The sequence below is a fragment of the Struthio camelus genome, chromosome 2 (assembly GCF_040807025.1).
Source record: "Struthio camelus isolate bStrCam1 chromosome 2, bStrCam1.hap1, whole genome shotgun sequence".
Lineage (NCBI taxonomy): Eukaryota > Metazoa > Chordata > Aves > Struthioniformes > Struthionidae > Struthio > Struthio camelus.
In genome coordinates this window covers 1784156-1800666 of record NC_090943.1, presented here as the reverse complement: position 1 = coordinate 1800666, position 16511 = coordinate 1784156, and the positions used below count along the sequence as shown (strand labels likewise).

General features: G+C 67.1%; 3 protein-coding genes across 5 annotated transcripts in view; 2 read left to right on the top strand and 1 right to left on the bottom strand.

Moving 5' to 3' along the window:
- Positions 1–1289: 1289 nt before the first annotated feature.
- LOC138066252 (D-serine dehydratase-like) lies at positions 1290–8671 on the top strand. 2 transcript variants are annotated; one of them, XM_068934041.1, is made up of 8 exons: positions 1290–1405; positions 2766–2920; positions 3047–3327; positions 4354–4540; positions 6784–6905; positions 6987–7176; positions 7247–7352; positions 8496–8671. In XM_068934041.1, exons 1-8 carry the CDS (start codon positions 1361–1363, stop codon positions 8583–8585), a joined length of 1176 nt encoding a protein of 391 aa, XP_068790142.1. In that variant the 5' UTR covers positions 1290–1360; the 3' UTR covers positions 8586–8671. The 2 variants fall into 2 exon arrangements, with proteins under 2 accessions (XP_068790142.1, XP_068790141.1); XM_068934040.1 differs by lacking the exons at positions 6784–6905; positions 6987–7176; positions 7247–7352; positions 8496–8671 and adding an exon at positions 5506–6732.
- Positions 8672–10987: 2316 nt separating this feature from the next.
- On the top strand, positions 10988–15331 carry LOC138066251 (death domain-containing membrane protein NRADD-like). The gene is made up of 6 exons (XM_068934039.1): positions 10988–11117; positions 11849–11984; positions 12123–12242; positions 12332–12542; positions 12627–12775; positions 14869–15331. The coding sequence occupies exons 1-6, from the start codon at positions 11055–11057 to the stop codon at positions 15162–15164; spliced, it is 975 nt and encodes a 324-aa protein (XP_068790140.1). The 5' UTR covers positions 10988–11054; the 3' UTR covers positions 15165–15331.
- Positions 15332–15337: 6 nt separating this feature from the next.
- The window catches only part of SETD2 (SET domain containing 2, histone lysine methyltransferase), a 73830-nt gene continuing 72656 nt past the window's right edge, over positions 15338–16511 (bottom strand). Inside the window, exon 21 of one of the 2 annotated variants that reach the window (XM_068934038.1) lies at positions 15338–16382. In XM_068934038.1, coding sequence (XP_068790139.1) covers positions 16221–16382 — 162 coding nt within the window. In that variant the 3' untranslated portion in view covers positions 15338–16220. The remainder of the gene's footprint in view (positions 16383–16511) is intronic. The other variant, XR_011139485.1, reaches the window with a different exon arrangement.

The window sequence follows — 16511 nt, the reverse complement described above, 5'->3', positions numbered from 1 at the left end:
TATATATATATATATATATAAAAAATATATATATATCTCTCTCTCAGAAATAAATGTGCGCAACACCGTCGTCTCCCAAGACCCGTCTCTTCCGCCAGCCGCTCGGCAGCCCTTTTCCCCCCGCCCCGTGTCACGAGCGCGGCAGGGCTCAGCAGTCGTGCAGCCACCTATCGGGGGCCCCACGCTCGGCGGCTGTGTCCCCCCCCCGCCACGTGTCACGAGCCCGCTGGGCCTCAGCTCTTGGCAACCTGTGTTCCCACGTGTCACGAGCGTGGGGGGGGGGGTCTCAGCAGCCCTGTTTCCACATGTCACGAGTGCAAGGGGGCTCAGCAGCGCAGTACCCGTGGGTCAGCAGCGTGGGGGAGCTCGGCAGCCGTAAACCCCCATGTCATGAGCAGGCTGGGCCTCGGCTCTTGGCAGCCTGCGTTCCCACGTGTCACGAGCATGGGGGGTCTCAGCAGCCCTGTTTCCCACGTGTCATGAGTGCCGGGGGGGCTCAGCTCTCAGCAGCCGTGTACCCACATGGCATGAATGCGGGGGGGGGGGGGGAGGGGTCTCAGCAGCCATTTACACCCCTGTCACGAGCATGGTGGGGGGGGGAGCCCTCAGCTCTCGGCAGCCGCTGTCTACCCAGATGTCACGAGCGGGGTGGGCCTCAGCTCTTGGCAGCCGCGTACCCACGTGTCATGAGCACGGGGAGTCTCAGCAGCTGTTCACGAGCATTGGCCAGGGGGTTGGGGGGGGGGGGGGGGCGGGCGGGGGAGCCCTCAGCCGCCGTCTACCCACGTGTCACGAGCGGGGTGGGCCTCAGCACTTGGCAGCCGCGTACCCACGTGTCACGAGCGCGCAGAGGGTGTTGGCAGCCGGGTACCCACGTGTCACGAGCGCGCAGAGGGTGTTGGCCGCCGGGTACCCACGTGTCACGAGCGCGGGCGGGCTCAGCCCTTGGCAGCCCTCTGCCCACGTGTCACGAGCGTGGGGGGGCTCAGCCCTTGGCAGCCCTCTGCCCACATGTCACGAGCACGGCGGGTCTCAGCAGGGCCTCTGCAAGCCCTTCAAGGTGCAATCCTTCCCCGGGGGCCTCCCGGATGCCTCCGTCGTCCCCCCGCTCGGGCCGGCCCCCGCGGGTGCTGGCAGGCTGCGCCGCCGCCGGCCCCGTGTCCTCCCCTGGCCCGGCCACCCGCGAGGGGCCCCGCGGCCGGCTGCGACCTCTGTCCCCGGCTGAGCCGGGCTGCGGGTGCCCACGGCGTCACGTGGCGCCCGCGGCTGCCCCCGCGCCAGCCCCGGCCAGACGGGCCGCAGCAGCCGGCGGCGGCGGGGCAGGTACGGCCCGCGCGCGGACGGACGGACGGACGGACGGATGGACGGAGCGGGTGGCGGAGGGCCGGGTGCCCCACAAGTCTCGGTGGGGAAACTGAGGCACTCGCTGCCGGGCCTGCAGCGGGTGTCTGCCTGGGGCAGGGAGCAGGGTGCAGGGTGCTGGGTGCAGCAGAGGGTGCTGGGCAGGGCGCAGGGCTGGGTGCTGGGCAGGGTGCAGGGCTGGCTGTAGGGCTGGCTGCAGGACAGGGTGCAGGGTGCTGGGGGCTGGCTGCATGGCTGGGTGCAGGGTGCAGGGAGCAGCATGTAGGGTCCTGGGTGCAAGAGAGGGTGCAAGACAGGGTGCAGGGCTGGGTGCAGGGAAAGGTGCATTGCTGGGTGCAGGGCTGGGTGCAGGACAGGGTGCAGGGGAAGATTCATTCCTAGGTGCAGGACAGGGTGCAGGGCTGGGTGCAGGGGAAGGTGCGGGGCTGGGTGCAGGGCTGGGTGCAGGACAGGGTGCAGGGCTGGGTGCAGGGGAAGGTGCGGGGCTGGGTGCAGGGCTGGGTGCAGGGGAAGGTGCAGGGCTGGGTGCAGGGCTGGGTGCAGGGCTGGGTGCAGGGGAAGGTGCATTGCTGGGTGCAGGGCTGGGTGCAGGGCTGGGTGCATGGCTGGGTGCATTGCTGGGTGCAGGGCTGGGTGCAGGACAGGGTGCAGGGGAAGGTGCAGGGTTGGGTGCAGGACAGGGTGCAGGGGAAGATGCATTGCTGGGTGCAGGGCTGGGTGCAGGGCTGGGTGCAGGGGAAGGTGCAGGGCTGGGTGCAGGGGAAGGTGCATTGCTGGGTGCAGGGCTGGGTGCAGGGCTGGGTGCATGGCTGGGTGCATTGCTGGGTGCAGGGCTGGGTGCAGGACAGGGTGCAGGGGAAGGTGCAGGGCTGGGTGCAGGACAGGGTGCAGGGGAAGATGCATTGCTGGGTGCAGGGCTGGGTGCAGGGCTGGGTGCAGGGGAAGGTGCAGGGCTGGGTGCAGGGGAAGGTGCATTGCTGGGTGCAGGGCTGGGTGCAGGGCTGGGTGCATTGCTGGGTGCAGGGCTGGGTGCAGGACTGGGTGCAGGGGAAGGTGCAGGGGAAGGTGCAGGGCTGGGTGCAGGACAGGGTGCAGGGGAAGATGCATTGCTGGGTGCAGGGCTGGGTGCAGGGCTGGGTGCAGGGGAAGGTGCAGGGCTGGGTGCAGGGGAAGGTGCATTGCTGGGTGCAGGGCTGGGTGCAGGGCTGGGTGCATTGCTGGGTGCAGGGCTGGGTGCAGGGCTGGGTGCAGGGGAAGGTGCAGGGCTGGGTGCAGGGCTGGGTGCATGGCTGGGTGCAGGGGAAGGTGCAGGGCTGGCTGCAGGGCTGGGTGCAGGGGAAGGTTCATGGCAAGGGGGCAGGGTGCATGGCCGGGTGCCCGGCACGAGCCCACCCCCCCGGCAGGGCACCATGTGGCTGGGCCGGCGCCTGGAGGAGCTGCCCACGCCGGCGCTGGCCGTGTCCGAGGCCACGGCGCGACGCAACGCCGAGCGCATGCGGGAGCGCTGCCGGGCCCTGGGCGTCCGCCTGCGCCCCCACGTCAAGACGCACAAGACGCTGTGAGTGCCACCTGCCCCCGTTCCCCCGTACCCGACCCCCCCCACCGCCACCCCGTCCCTTCCAGCGCCACCCCTTCGGGGCGAGCGCCCGCCGGCCCGCTCGCCGCTGACGCCCGGCGGCCGCAGGGAGGGCGCCGCGCTGGCCACGGGCGGCACGCGCCGCGGCATCGCCGTCTCCACGCTGGCCGAGGCGCGCTTCTTCGCCGCCGCCGGCTTCGACGACATCCTCTACGCCTACCCGCTGCCCGGCGGCCGCCTGGAGGAGTGCGCGGCGCTGGCCGAGCGCCTCGACGCTTTCCAGGTGCTGCTCGACAGCCCCGCCGGCTTGGCCCGCCTGCGGCAGCGCCCGCTGGCCGCCGGCAAGCGCTGGCTCGCCTGGCTCAAGCTGGACTGCGGCAACGGCAGAGGTGGGGACGCGCGGCGGCTGTTGAATCCCCCCCCCACCACCACCATCTCCCCGTTTCACCCATCTCCGCCGCGAGGATGCGCCATAGAAAAGCTGCCCCAGGTCCTCCAACCCCAACGTCTCGGCCAACGTGGGGCGTTGGAGCACCCAAAACCCATTTTTCTCCCCTCCACCACAAGGATTCGCCATAGAAAAGCTGCCCCAGGTCCTCCAACCCCAACGTCTTGGCCAACGTGGGGCGTTGGAGCATCCAAACCTCATTTTTCACCCATCTCCACTGTGAGGCTGCTCCTTAGAGAAGGTGTCCCACCTCCTCCAACCCCAACATCTCAGCCAACGTGGGGCATTTGAGCACCCAAAACCCATTTTTCACCCCTTCACCACAAGAATTCGCCATAGAAAAGCTGCCCCAGGTCCTCCAACCCCAACATCTCAGCCAACATGGGTCATTGGAGCATCCGAGCCTCATTTTTCGCCCACCTCCTGCGAGGATGCGCCATAGAGAAGGTGTCCCACCTCCTCCAACCCCAACGTCTCAGCCAATGTGGGGCATTTGAGCACCCAAAACCCCATTTTTCACCCACCTCCTGTGAGGATGCACCACCCAGAAGGTGACCGATGTCCTCCAGCCCCAACGTCTCGGCCAACGTGGCTCATCTGAGCACCCAAAACCCATTTTTCACCCACCTCCTGCGAGGCTGCGCCATAGAGAAGGTGTCCCACCTCCTCCAACCCCAACGTCTTGGCCAACGTGGGTCATTGGAGCACCCAAAACCCATTTTTCGCCCACCTCCTGCGAGGCTGTGCCATAGAGAAGGTGCCCCAGGTCCTTCAACCCCAACGTCTCGACCAACGTGGGTCATTTGAGCTCCTCACCAAACCCCATTTGTCACCCACCCCGCTGTAAGGATGTTCCATGGGGGAGAGAGGCCCACATCCGCCCAACCCCACCACCCACCGCCCCAGCGTCGCGGCCAACGTGGGGCATTCGAGCCCCAAAACCCGTTCCTCCCCGCGCGCGCGGCAGCCGGCGTGCAGCCCACGGACCCCGGCGCCCTGGAGCTGGCCCGGGCCATCGCGGAGGAGGCGCCCACCGAGGTAGAGCTGGTCGGGGTGTACGCGCACTGCGGGAACACCTACCGCTGCAGCAGCGTGCCCGAGATCCAGGCCATCGCCCGCGCCACCACAGCCGCCGTGCTCGACTTCGTGGCCAAGTGAGTGCGGCGTTTTTGGGACACCCCCCCCCCGCCCCCCCCCCCAAGTGACAAGCGCCCACGATGGGGCGCAGCAGGGCTCAGGACCGGTCCCAGTGGGGTTAAGGGACATGCTCAAGGCCATCCAGGGTCATCTAGGGCAGCGCCACGCTTCCCCCTCCTTTGTCCTCATCCTGCCCAAGGATGTTGCTGGAGATGGGCAGAGTTAAGGGGAATTTCTGCTTCGGGGGGGAGAGTGAGGAGGCACCGGGATGTGCTCAGCAGCCAGGCGGCGCCCAGCACAGCTACGCCGGCAGCAAGGAAGGACCATGCGGCACCGGGGGGGGGGGTCCCGGCACAGCCCATTGCCCCTCCGGCACCCTCCAGCCCCCAATAAAACCCCCCACATAAGACCCCGGCGGCTCTTGAAGCAATTTGCAGGCTGTAAATGCAAATCTCCTGCTTCCCGGCGGCAGGGTAAAAGGAGGCGCCGGGACCCCCCGCCGCCCCCCCCCACCCCCGCCAGGACGCCGGCGGCCTTTGAAGCAGCCCCTCCGCCCCCCCGGTGGGGAAGGGGGTGGGGGGGGGGGGGACCGCCACCGGGTCTGGCATCCCCAAGCGAATTGCAGCCGGATGTTTCGCACCCGCTCGGGAAGAGGAGCGGGGTGCGACGGCCGGTTTTGGGGGGGGGGGGGGGAGCGGGACCTCGATTTGCTCGCCGGGAAGAAATAACTCGCTCTGCGCTGGCGGGGGGGGGTTATTGGGGGCTGGGCCAGCATGGCCGGGGGGGGGGGAGCCGCGTTTTTGCAGCAAGGGCTGGGCGCCAGATGTGCCGGCGTGGGCTCGGGTTCGGGATGGGGGGTGCCCAGCCTGTCCCCCCCCCCAAAAAAAAAAAAAAAAACAGGCTGGGGGTTATGCTGTGGCAACACGGTGGCCGGTCCCCCCCCCCCCCCCCCCCCCTTTTCCGGCGCCACTCCGACTCGAAGGCAGGTCCGGCACATCTGGCCGGAGCCCGGCACATCTGGCGGGCGCCGGGCAGGGAAGGATGGCGCCGGGCCAGGACTGGTTCAGCATTCCTCGGGGCCTCGGCAGCCGGCCGGCTCGGCTGCGCGCTCGCCAGGCTCGGCGGCCATGCTGGGGGGGGGGTACGGCCCCCCCAAACCCCGGCTGGTCCCACGTCCCGAACCCCCGGCTGTTCCGGCGCCCCGAACCTCGGTCGTTCCCGCGCCCCGAACCCCGGCCAGTCCCGCACCCTGTTGCTGGGGTACCAGGACCCCGTCCCAGGTCCTTGGGGCCAAGCCGATGCAGCAGGGTCCCCTGACCCTGGCGGTTCCCGCGCCCCAAGCCCAGCGGTTCCCGCGCCCCCGACCCCGGCACTTCCCGCACCCCGACCCCAGCAGTTCCCACGCTCCGCCTCGGGGAGACCAGGACCCCGTGGGTGCAGAACGGCCCCCAAACCCAGGTCCTTGTGGCCAAACCGATGCAGCAGGGTCCCCCAACCCTGGTGGTTCCTGTGCCCTGGCCTTGGTGGCTCCCGCACCTCGACCTCAGTGGTTCCCATATCCTGACCCCAGCAGTTCCCACACCCCAACCCTGGCGGTTCCCACACACCAACCCTGGTGGTTCCCGCACCCCAAACCTGGTGGTTCCTGCACCCTGAACCTGGTGGTTCCCACACACCAACCCTGGTGGTTCCTGCACCCCAACCCTGGTGGTTCCCACACCCCAACCCTGGTGGTTCCTGCACCCCAACCCCAGCAGCTCCCACACCCCAACCCTGGTGGTTCCCGCACCCCAAACCTGGTGGTTCCTGCACCCCAACCCTGGTGGTTCCTGCACCCTGAACCTGGTGCTACCCACACCCCAACCCTGGTGGTTCCTGTACCCCAACCCTGGTGGTTCCCACACCCCAACCCCGGTGGTTCCCGTACCCCGAACCTGGTGGTTCCCACACCCCAACCCTGGTGGTTCCTGCAGTCTGACCCCGGAAGTTCCCGCACCCCAACCCTGGTGGTTCCTGCACCCCAACCCTGGTGGTTCCCGTACCCCGAACCTGGTGGTTCCCGCACCCCAAACCCAGCGGTTCCTGCACCCTGACCCCAGCCATTCCCATGCTCTGCCTCGGGGAGCCCAGGACCTCGCGGGTGCAGAGCAGCCCCCCAACCCTGCATCCCTCGCAGCCGCGGGGCGGGGTGCCCCCACCCGTGCCCAGCAGCATTTCCTGGGCGCGATGCCCGGTGGGGGGGGTCTCGTGTCACCCGCAGGTTGCGACAGGCCGGCGTGCCCTGTCCCCAAGCCAGCATCGGCTCCACGCCGTCCTGCAGCCACCCCGTGCCGGAGATGGGCGAGCTCACCGAGCTGCACCCGGGCAACTACATCTTCTACGGTGAGCGGGGGGCTGGCGGTGGAGGGGGGTTGCGTGTGTCCCCCCATCACCCAACCCCGCTCCCTCCGTCCCCCCCCCAAGACCTGCAGCAGACGCTGCTGGGCTGCTGCCGGCCGGAGGACGTGGCGCTGCGCGTCCTCACCCGCGTCGTGGGCCACTACCCGCGCCGCAACCAGCTGCTGGTGGACTGCGGCTGGACGGCGCTGAGCCTCCACGGCCAGGGCCAGCTGCCCACGGGCTACGCCGCCGTCGAGGGCCACCCCGAGCTCAGGTGAGTGGCGGGGACCGGCGGCGGCGGCGGCGGGGGCGGCGGCGGGGCGCTAACGGGGTGCCGTCGGCAGGGTGGTGGGCATGACGCAGGAGCACGGCCAGCTGGAGCCCGCTGCCGGCCCCCTCGACTTCGGCCGCTTCCCCGTGGGCAGCGTGCTGGCGCTCATCCCCTTCCACGTGAGTAGGGGGGCCGGCACCCACGGCGCGGCGTGCGCCCTGCCGTGCGGCGTGCCGGGCACCCCAGCACGCACCCTGCACCCCGCGCTGTGCATCCCACCGTGCACCCCACGCCGTGCGCCCCACGCCATGCACCCTGCTCTGCATCGTGCCAGGCCCTCCACCATGCACCCTGCACTGTGCACCCTGCTCTGCACCGTGCTGTGCACCCCACCATGCACCCTGCACTGTGCACCCTGCTCTGCACCGTGCTGTGCACCCCACCATGCACCCCGGACCATGCACCCTGCTCTGCACTGTGCTGTGCACCCCACCATGCACCCTGCACCATGCACCCTGCTCTGCACCGTGCTGTGCACCCCACCATGCACCCTGCACCATGCACCCTGCTCTGTACCGTGCTGTGCACCCCACCATGCACCCCGCACCATGCACCCTGCTCTGCACCGTGCTGTGCACCCCACCATGCACCCCGGACCATGCACCCTGCTCTGCACTGTGCTGTGCACCCCACCATGCACCCTGCACCATGCACCCTGCTCTGCACCGTGCTGTGCACCCCACCATGCACCCCACACCCCGGGCCGTGCACCCTGGGCCGTGCACCCTGCTGTGCACCCCGTGCCATGCACCCCACACCTTGCACCCCGTTGTGCATCATGCCATGCACCCTACCATGCACCCCGCGCCATGCACCCTGGGCCTTGCACCCTGCTGTGCATCGTGCTGTGCACCATGCCCTGCGCACCCTGAGCTGTGCAATGTGCTGTGCATCATGCCAGGCACCCCACCATGCACCCCGCACTGCGCACCCCACCATGCACCCCAGGCCATGCACCCTGCTGTGCATTGTGCCGTGCACCCCACCGTGCACCCCACACCATGCATCCCGGGCTGTGCACCCTCCTATGCATCATGTCGTGCACCGTGCCATGCGCCCCGCGCTGTGCACCGTGCTGTGCACCCCAGGCTGTGCACCCTGCTGTGCATCGTGCCGGACACCCCACCATGTACCCCGTGCCATGCACCCTGGGCCGTGCACCCTGCTCTGCATCGTGCCGTGCACCCTGCCGTGCACCCCGCGCTGTCCAGCACCCCGTGCCGCGCACCCCGCACCGACGACGCCACCTCTGCCGCCCGCAGGCCTGCGCCACCGCCGCCATGCACCCCGTCTACTACGTGCACGCGGAGGGCAAGGTCGTGGCCCTGTGGCACCCCGTGCGCGGCTGGTAGGAGCGAAGCGCCTGCGCCCGTCCCAGCCACGCAGTGGCGGTGCCTCGCACCCGCGCCGCCGGGCAATAAAGCCACTGCTTCCCGTTTCCAGGCTCCGGTGGGCTCTTTGGGGCAAAAAGTGGGGGTTTTTTGTCTAGCACAAAAAACCCGGGGATCCGGTGCGCGTCGCCCAGTGCCGGGGTGGGGGTGGGTGGGCGCTAGCAGGAGGGTGCGGGGTGGCAGCACCCCCACGTCCCAGCCTTGCAGGCTGCAGCCCGTCGCGGCGGGGGGGGGACGGACGGCGGGGCGGCCGGATGCTGCCGGCGGCTCCGCTCCGGATGCGCCCCCGCGGCGAGGCGGATGGCGAGGACGGGGCCGGAGGGCGGCGAAATCAAAAGCTGGGGAGCATGAAAGGGCTCCGGCAAGAGGGGTCGTAAAACGCAGCGGCTCCGGCCGGGGGAGCGTTGTCCCGCTCCCATCGGATCGGGTCGGATCCCCCCCCTCCCCCCCCCTTTCATCCCAACTGGCCAAGATCCACCCCAGCAAAGGGATCCGGTCCGAACCGAGGCGATCCGGACGCGGATCCGGTCCGATCAGACGGCATCCCGTCCGAACTGATGCGATCCGAAGCGATCCGAATCGATCCGGTTCGATCGGAGCCGACGGCATCCCGTCCTCCGAACTGATCCGATCCGAAGCGACCCGAATCGATCCGGTCCGATCAGAGCCGACGGCATCCCGTCTGAACTGATGCGATCCGAAGTGATCCGAATCGATCCGGTCCGATCAGAGCCGACGGCATCCCGTCCTCCGAACTGATCCGATCCGAAGTGATCTGAATCGATCCGGTCCGATCGGAGCCGACGGCATCCTGTCCAAACTGATCTGATCCGAAGCGACCCGAATCGAGCCGGTCCGATCGGAGCCGACGGCATCCCGTCCGAACTGATGCGATCCGAAGCGATCCGGATGCGGATCCGAGCCGACGTGAACCGAACTGCGGCGAATTCGACCCAAACTGAACTGGCTGGAGCCAAACTGAACCGGTCTGACCCGACCTGAACGGATCGGGCTGGAATCTGACCGGATCCGATCCGATCCGAAGCGGCCCAAACTGACCCTGATCTGACCTGAAGCGATCCGATCTGAACCGGACTGAACCCCAAAACTCTCCGATCTGAGCTGAGCTCAACGAATCCGGTCGGAAGGGACCCGATCGGGAAGCAAACTGCTCTGATCCGATCGGATCTGAACCGAACCGCTGCGAATCGTCCCAGTCCGATCCCGTACGAGCCAAACTGGAGCGCTTTGCTCCGCTCCCAGCTGATCCCGTCTGAACGGAACCGATCTGATCGGGACCGATCCGAAGCGAACCGAACCAGTTGGATTTGAACTGACCCCCACCGATCTGAGCCGGCTGGAACCGAACGGAACCGATCTGGACCAATCTGCACTGACCCAGTGTGAACCGAACCGAACCGATCTGATCCAGACCGATCTGACCCGAACGGTACCAGTCTGGCGGGAACGGTCCTGAACTGGCCCGCTCTGGATCACATTGAACTGGTCCCGTCTGAACCGATGCAAACTGAACCGATCCGATCCGAACGGAACCGAACGGAACTGATTCCATCCGGTCTGAACCGAACGGATCCAGGCGATCCGAACCGGGCCGGTGTGAGCTGAACCGACCCGATCCGCACCGAACCGAACCAACCCGCTGCCGCTCGATCCGATCCGGTGTGAACCAAATCAGCCCGGCCGGGACCGAACTGACCCACCCGAACCGAACCGAACCGAGCCGAGCCGAGGCGCCGAGGGGGGCGGGGCCAAGACAAGCCCCGCCCCCGCCTCGCCACCCGCAGCCAATGGTGGCGGCGCCCCGCCCCTTCCCGGGCCCGGAGCGAGCCGCGCCCGGGGCCGGGGCCGAGCCGAGCGGAGCCGAACCGGGCCGAGAGGAGAGGAGAGGAGCGGAGCGGGGCCGAGCGGAGCCGAACCGGGCCGAGAGGAGAGGAGCGGAGCGGAGCGGGGCCGAACCGAGCCGAGCCGAACCGGGACGAGGGGACCGAGCGGAGCCGAACAGGGCCGAGTGGAGAAGAGCGGAGCCGAGCGGAGCCGAACCGGACCGAGCGGTGCCGAGCGGTGCCGAACGGGGCTGAGCGGAGCCGAACCGGGCCGAGCGGAGTCGAGCGGAGCCGAACCGGACCGAGCGGAGCCGAACCGGACCGAGCGGAGTCGAGCGGAGCCGAACCGGGCCGAGTGGAGTCGAGCGGAGCCGAACCGGGCCGAGCGGAGCCGAGCGGAGCCGAACGGACCGAGCGGAGCCGAACCGGGCCGAGCGGAGCCGAACCGGGCCGAGCGGAGCCGAGCGGAGCCGAGCGGGACGGAGCGGCGCCGCACCCGGGGGCGTCACCGAGCGCTCCGCGCAGGCGAGGCGGCGCCGCGGGTTCGCGTCCCGGTGCCGGCCGCGGTGCCGGTGCCGGTACCGAGATGCGGCCGCGGTGCCGGGCTCCGCTCTGCCTCCTCGTCGTGCTGCAGCTCTGCCCCGCGCAGGTCAGTGCGGGCTGAGAGCGGGGGGGAGGGGGGGACCAAACCCCACCTGCCCCCCCCCGAGGGGGGCTGTTTTTTGGGGGGGGGGGGGGGGGGAGCGCCGCGGTGTCGCCCGGCGGCGGCGGGGGCAAATCCCGCCCCTGCCGTTCTCGGCGGCGGAGTTTCGCGTCGGGATTAATGTGGAACACATTTTTTTCTTTCCTTTTTTCTTTTTTTTTTTCCCCCCCGGGCTGGAATTAACATTTTTATGCAGCCGGTTCTCGGCAATTCTGCGGTCAGGCCGTCTAAAAGCCGCCTTTCTCCCCGCCGGCGCCCTTGGCTCCTTCGGCATCCTCGAAGGCGGAGGGCGAGACACACGCAAGGCGATTTTGGGGGGGGGGGGGGGGGAGGGGGGGGGTGTAATTTTTTAACTTTTATTTTTAAAACTTTTTAAATTTTTACTTTTTAAAATGTTTAAATTTTTTTATTATTATTTTAAAAAATGTAAACTTTTGAAATTTTTAAAAATATTTTTAAAAATTATTTTTTTTTAAAGATTTTTGTTAATCCCGTCTTTTCTCGCCTGCCCCGGCGGCACGCGCGTGCTCGCGCCGCCCCGGGCGCGCCGCCGGCCCTCTCGACGCGACGCCTCGCCGTCGGCAGCTCTCGCCCTCCCTCCCCGCCGCCGCTGCCTCGGTTTCCCCTTCGGCCCACCTTCCCCGACCCCCCCGGCTCTGTCTCGCCCCCTCCCGCAGGTGCCGGCGCGCGGCCGGGAGTGCGCGAGCGGCTCGTACACGGCGGCCGGCCGGTGCTGCGCCGCCTGCCCGCCGGGCTTCGGCGTGGCCGTGCCCTGCGGCCTCGCCGACACGCAGTGCGAGCCCTGCCGCGAGAGTGAGTGCCTAAACGCTTCCCCCCCTCCCCTTAACAAAAATAAATACAACCCCCCCCCATCACCACCGCCACCCGACCCCCAAACCGCTGCGGCTCAGCCCTCTCCCCGCTCCGTCTCCCCCACGCCGCGCGCGGCAGACCGGACCTTCTCGGCGGTGAGCAGCGCAGCGGAGCGGTGCCGACCCTGCCAGCCGGGCTGCGCCGCCGGCGAGGTGATGCTGCGCGCCTGCGGCCCCCGCTCCGACACCCTCTGCATGGGTAAGCGCGGGCGGCAAGGGGAGGAGTGGGGGGGGGGGAAACTGAGGCACGGGCGGCCGCCCTCAACGGCGCCGGCCGCCTCCGCGCAGAGAAGGACCTGCCGATGCTCAAGCGCGTCGAGGGGCAGCCGGGCGAAGCGGCGGCACCCGGCGAGGGCAGCGCGGCGCCCAACGCCTCGGCCGCCGGCGCCGACTTTGGGCCGCCGGCGCCCGAGGACGCCGGCAAGAACATCATCCCCGTCTACTGCTCCATCTTGGCCGCCGTGGTGGTGGGGCTGCTGGCCTACGTGGCCTTCAAGTGGTAGGTGCACGCCAACGGGGCGCACGGGACCCAGGTGTCCGGGCAGGGGGGCGGCGCGGGTGACGGACGGCGCTGTCCCCGCAGCTGGCACACCTGCAAGCAGAAGCAGCAGTTGGCCAAAGCGCGGGCCGGGGAGCTGGGCACGGCGGTGCCCGAGGGCGAGAAGCTGCACAGTGACAGCGGCGTCTTCCTCGACACCCACAGCCTGCAGGAGCCCCACCAGCTCAGCAAGGGTGAGCCTTTGCTCCGGCACCCGTTTCGGGGTGGGGGGGGTGCAACCATGTTCCTAGGGAGCAGCTGGATGGGGTTGGGGGTACCTGTGTCCTGGGGAGCATGTGAACAGGGTTGAGGAGCACCCATGTCCCAGGAGTACCCATATCCAGGGGAACAGCTGGATGGGGTTGGGGACACCCATGACCGGGGGAACACCCACGTCCCTGGGAGCACCCATGTCCTGGGGAGCATCTGGAAGGGGTTGGGGAACACCCACATCCCTGGGAGCACCCATGTCCTGGGGAGAAGCTAGATGGGGTTGGGGAGCACCCACGTCCCTGGGAGCACCCATGATCTGGGGAGAAGCTAGATGGGGTTGGGGAACACCCACGTCCCTGGGAGCACCCATGTCCTGGGGAGAAGCTAGATGGGGTTGGGGAGCACCCACGTCCCTGGGAGCACCCATGATCTGGGGAGAAGCTAGATGGGGTTGGGGAACACCCACGTCCCTGGGAGCACCCATGACCTGGGGAGAAGCTAGATGGGGTTGGGGAGCACCCACATCCCTGGGAGCACCCATGACCTGGGGAGAAGCTAGATGGGGTTGGGGAGCACCCACGTCCCTGGGGAACACCCACATCCCTGGGAGCACCCATGTCTTGGGGAACATCTGGAAGGGGTTGGGGAACACCCACATCCCTGGGAGCACCCATGTCCTGGGGAGAAGCTAGATGGGGTTGGGGAGCACCCACGTCCCTGGGAGCACCCATGTCCTGGGGAGAAGCTAGATGGGGTTGGGGAACACCCACATCCCTGGGAGCACCCATGTCCTGGGGAGAAGCTAGATGGGGTTGGGGAACACCCACGTCCCTGGGGAACACCCACATCCCTGGGAGCACCCATGTCTTGGGGAACATCTGGAAGGGGTTGGGGAACACCCACATCCCTGGGAGCACCCATGTCCTGGGGAGAAGCTAGATGGGGTTGGGGAGCACCCACGTCCCTGGGAGCACCCATGATCTGGGGAGAAGCTAGATGGGGTTGGGGAACACCCACATCCCTGGGAGCACCCATGTCCTGGGGAGAAGCTAGATGGGGTTGGGGAACACCCACGTCCCTGGGGAACACCCACATCCCTGGGAGCACCCATGTCTTGGGGAACATCTGGAAGGGGTTGGGGAGCAGCCACATCCCTGGGAGCACCCATGTCCTGGGGAGAAGCTAGATGGGTTTGGGGAACACCCACGTCCCTGGGAGCACCCATGTCCTGGGGAGAAGCTAGATGGGGTTGGGGAACACCCACGTCCCTGGGGAACACCCACATCCCTGGGAGCACCCATGTCCTGGGAAGAAGCTAGATGGGGTTGGGGAGCACCCACATCCCTGGGAGCACCCATGTCCTGGGAAGAAGCTAGATGGGTTTGGGGAACACCCACATCCCTGGGAGCACCCATGTCCTAGGGAGCATCTGGATGGGGTTGGGGAACACCCACATCCCTGGGAGCACCCATGTCCTGGGGAGAAGCTAGATGGGGTTGGGGAACACCCACGTCCCTGGGGAACACCCACATCCCTGGGAGCACCCATGTCTTGGGGAACATCTGGAAGGGGTTGGGGAACACCCACATCCCTGGGAGCACCCATGTCCTGGGAAGAAGCTAGATGGGGTTGGGGAGCACCCACGTCCCTGGGGAACACCCACATCCCTGGGAGCACCCATGTCCTGGGAAGAAGCTAGATGGGGTTGGGGAGCACCCACATCCCTGGGAGCACCCATGTCCTGGGAAGAAGCTAGATGGGTTTGGGGAACACCCACATCCCTGGGAGCACCCATGTCCTGGGGAGAAGCTAGATGGGGTTGAGGAACACCCACGTCCCTGGGAGCACCCATGACCTGGGGAGAAGCTAGATGGGTTTGGGGAACACCCACATCCCTGGGAGCACCCATGTCCTGGGAAGAAGCTAGATGGGTTTGGGGAACACCCACATCCCTGGGAGCACCCATGACCTGGGGAGCATCTGGAAGGGGTTGGGGAGCACCCATGACCTGGGGAGCCCCGGATGGCGCCGAGCACCCGTCCCACGAGCACCCGCGTGCCCCCCCCCCCGGCAGCACCCCGACCCGAGGGGCGGCTGTACGGCGCGGTGCCGGCTGCGCGGCGCGAGGAGCTCGAGCGGCTGCTGGAGAGCGGCGGCGACTGGCGCGCGTTGGCCGCCCGCCTGGGCTACGAGGACGAGGCCGTGGGCACCTTCGCCCGGGGCCAGGCGCCCGCCCGCACCCTGCTCGCCACCTGGGCGGCCGCCGAGGGCGCCACCGTGGAGGCGCTGGCCCAGGCGCTGGCCGCCATCGGCCGGCCGGACGCGGCCGAGCGCCTGGCCGCCCCCGCCGACGCCAGCTCCCTCGTCTGAGCGCCGCCTCCGGTTTTAACGCCCGTTTTGTACTTTTTTAGGAGGGTTTGGGGAGGGGGAGGTGGGGGGGGGGGAGGTCGGGTTTTTATTATTATTATTTTTTTAACCCGCACCGGCTGTTTTGGGGGGGGTGGATTTGAGGGGGGTGGGGAGGGAGGGTGGATTTTTGGGCGCACCAGCGTCACGAGTTGGCGCGTTCTCCGTCGAGGCGCCAGCAGGAGCTTCGGGGCCGGCGCGGACGAGGGGACGTCGAGGGACACGGCGCCGGGCGCGACCCGGCTGTCCCCCGCCGCCCCTTCCCCGGCACCCTCCCGCCGTGCCGAAGCGCTTCGCAGGCCGCCTACGGTCTTGGATTTCATTTTATTTTTTTTTTCTAAATTTTTTTTTCTTTTTTACATAAAAAGTTCAGTAAAAATTGGATAAAGTAAAATGATTTAAGCAGTAAAATCAATCTTATCAACATAGCACGAGGCCTGCCGGCAATGCCGAGGTGGCCCGCTCCTGAATATTTACATGATAACAGATTAAACCTCGCGGAACGAAACAAAAACGAAACAAAAAAAAAACCCAGAAAAACCGAAACTATCCTTACAAAGTGTTCCCGTGACATCGGCACGTGTTGGGCTAAAAGCGGAGGGGGCAGGCGGGAAAAAACAAACCAACCAACCAAAAAAAAAAACCCCCCCCCCCCCAAAAAAAACCAAAACGAAACAAAAAAAAAATTATCAATATATTCACATATACGTTAAAATATAATACAGATCTCGGTGACGCGAGAGGCGCGCGCGCCGAACAGCACCGCCGGAGTGGGCACCCAGGTTCGCCCGCGAGCGGGGACGCGGCTCCCCGCCGCGCGTTTCTCCAACCCCCCCCCCCGCCCCGCTTCACTTCTTGGGGGGAAATAGCTCGCTTTCGGTAAAAATTCACAGGTTGGTGTCTAAAGCGAGAGTCCCAGCAGAGCCGGCCAGCTGCGAGGCTGGGGAGCGGGGCAGGATTGGCCCCCGGCGGCTCCCAGCCGGGCCCGATTCGCACCCCAAAAAAAGTTAGTGGCCGAGGTCATTCCAAGTCCGTGTCCTCTTTGGGTTTGTAGATGGCCCCAAATTTCTGCATGTATTTCTTAATGTACTCCTTGGTTTTGTGTTTCACGTTCTCGTTGCACTCCAGATCCTCGGGGTTCTTGCAGTATTTCAGCTCCTTGTTCATGACGCCGTGAGTGAGCTGCGAAGGGAGAGCGAGGTCAGGCCGCCGGGGCCGAGGGCCTGGCCGCCACGTTGGCTACCGCGGGCCGAGGTCCGGGCTGCCAAGTTGGCTACCATGGGCTGAGGTCCTGGCCCCTGTGCTGGCTAC

What these genes read in the sequence shown, in the direction of transcription:
- LOC138066252 (XM_068934040.1), top strand. Translation starts at nt 1,361, where the DNA reads ATGGACGGAGCGGGTGGCGGAGGGCCGGGTGCCCCACAAGTCTCG. An exon ending in GTCAAGACGCACAAGACGCT is followed by an intron (nt 2,921 to 3,046) that starts GTGAGTGCCACC and finishes CGGCGGCCGCAG; the next exon opens with GGAGGGCGCCGCGCTGGCCA. An exon ending in GGACTGCGGCAACGGCAGAG is followed by an intron (nt 3,328 to 4,353) that starts GTGGGGACGCGC and finishes CGCGCGCGGCAG; the next exon opens with CCGGCGTGCAGCCCACGGAC.
- LOC138066251 (XM_068934039.1), top strand. Translation starts at nt 11,055, where the DNA reads ATGCGGCCGCGGTGCCGGGCTCCGCTCTGCCTCCTCGTCGTGCTGCAG. An exon ending in CTCCGACACCCTCTGCATGG is followed by an intron (nt 12,243 to 12,331) that starts GTAAGCGCGGGC and finishes GCCTCCGCGCAG; the next exon opens with AGAAGGACCTGCCGATGCTC. An exon ending in GCCCCACCAGCTCAGCAAGG is followed by an intron (nt 12,776 to 14,868) that starts GTGAGCCTTTGC and finishes CCCCCCCGGCAG; the next exon opens with CACCCCGACCCGAGGGGCGG.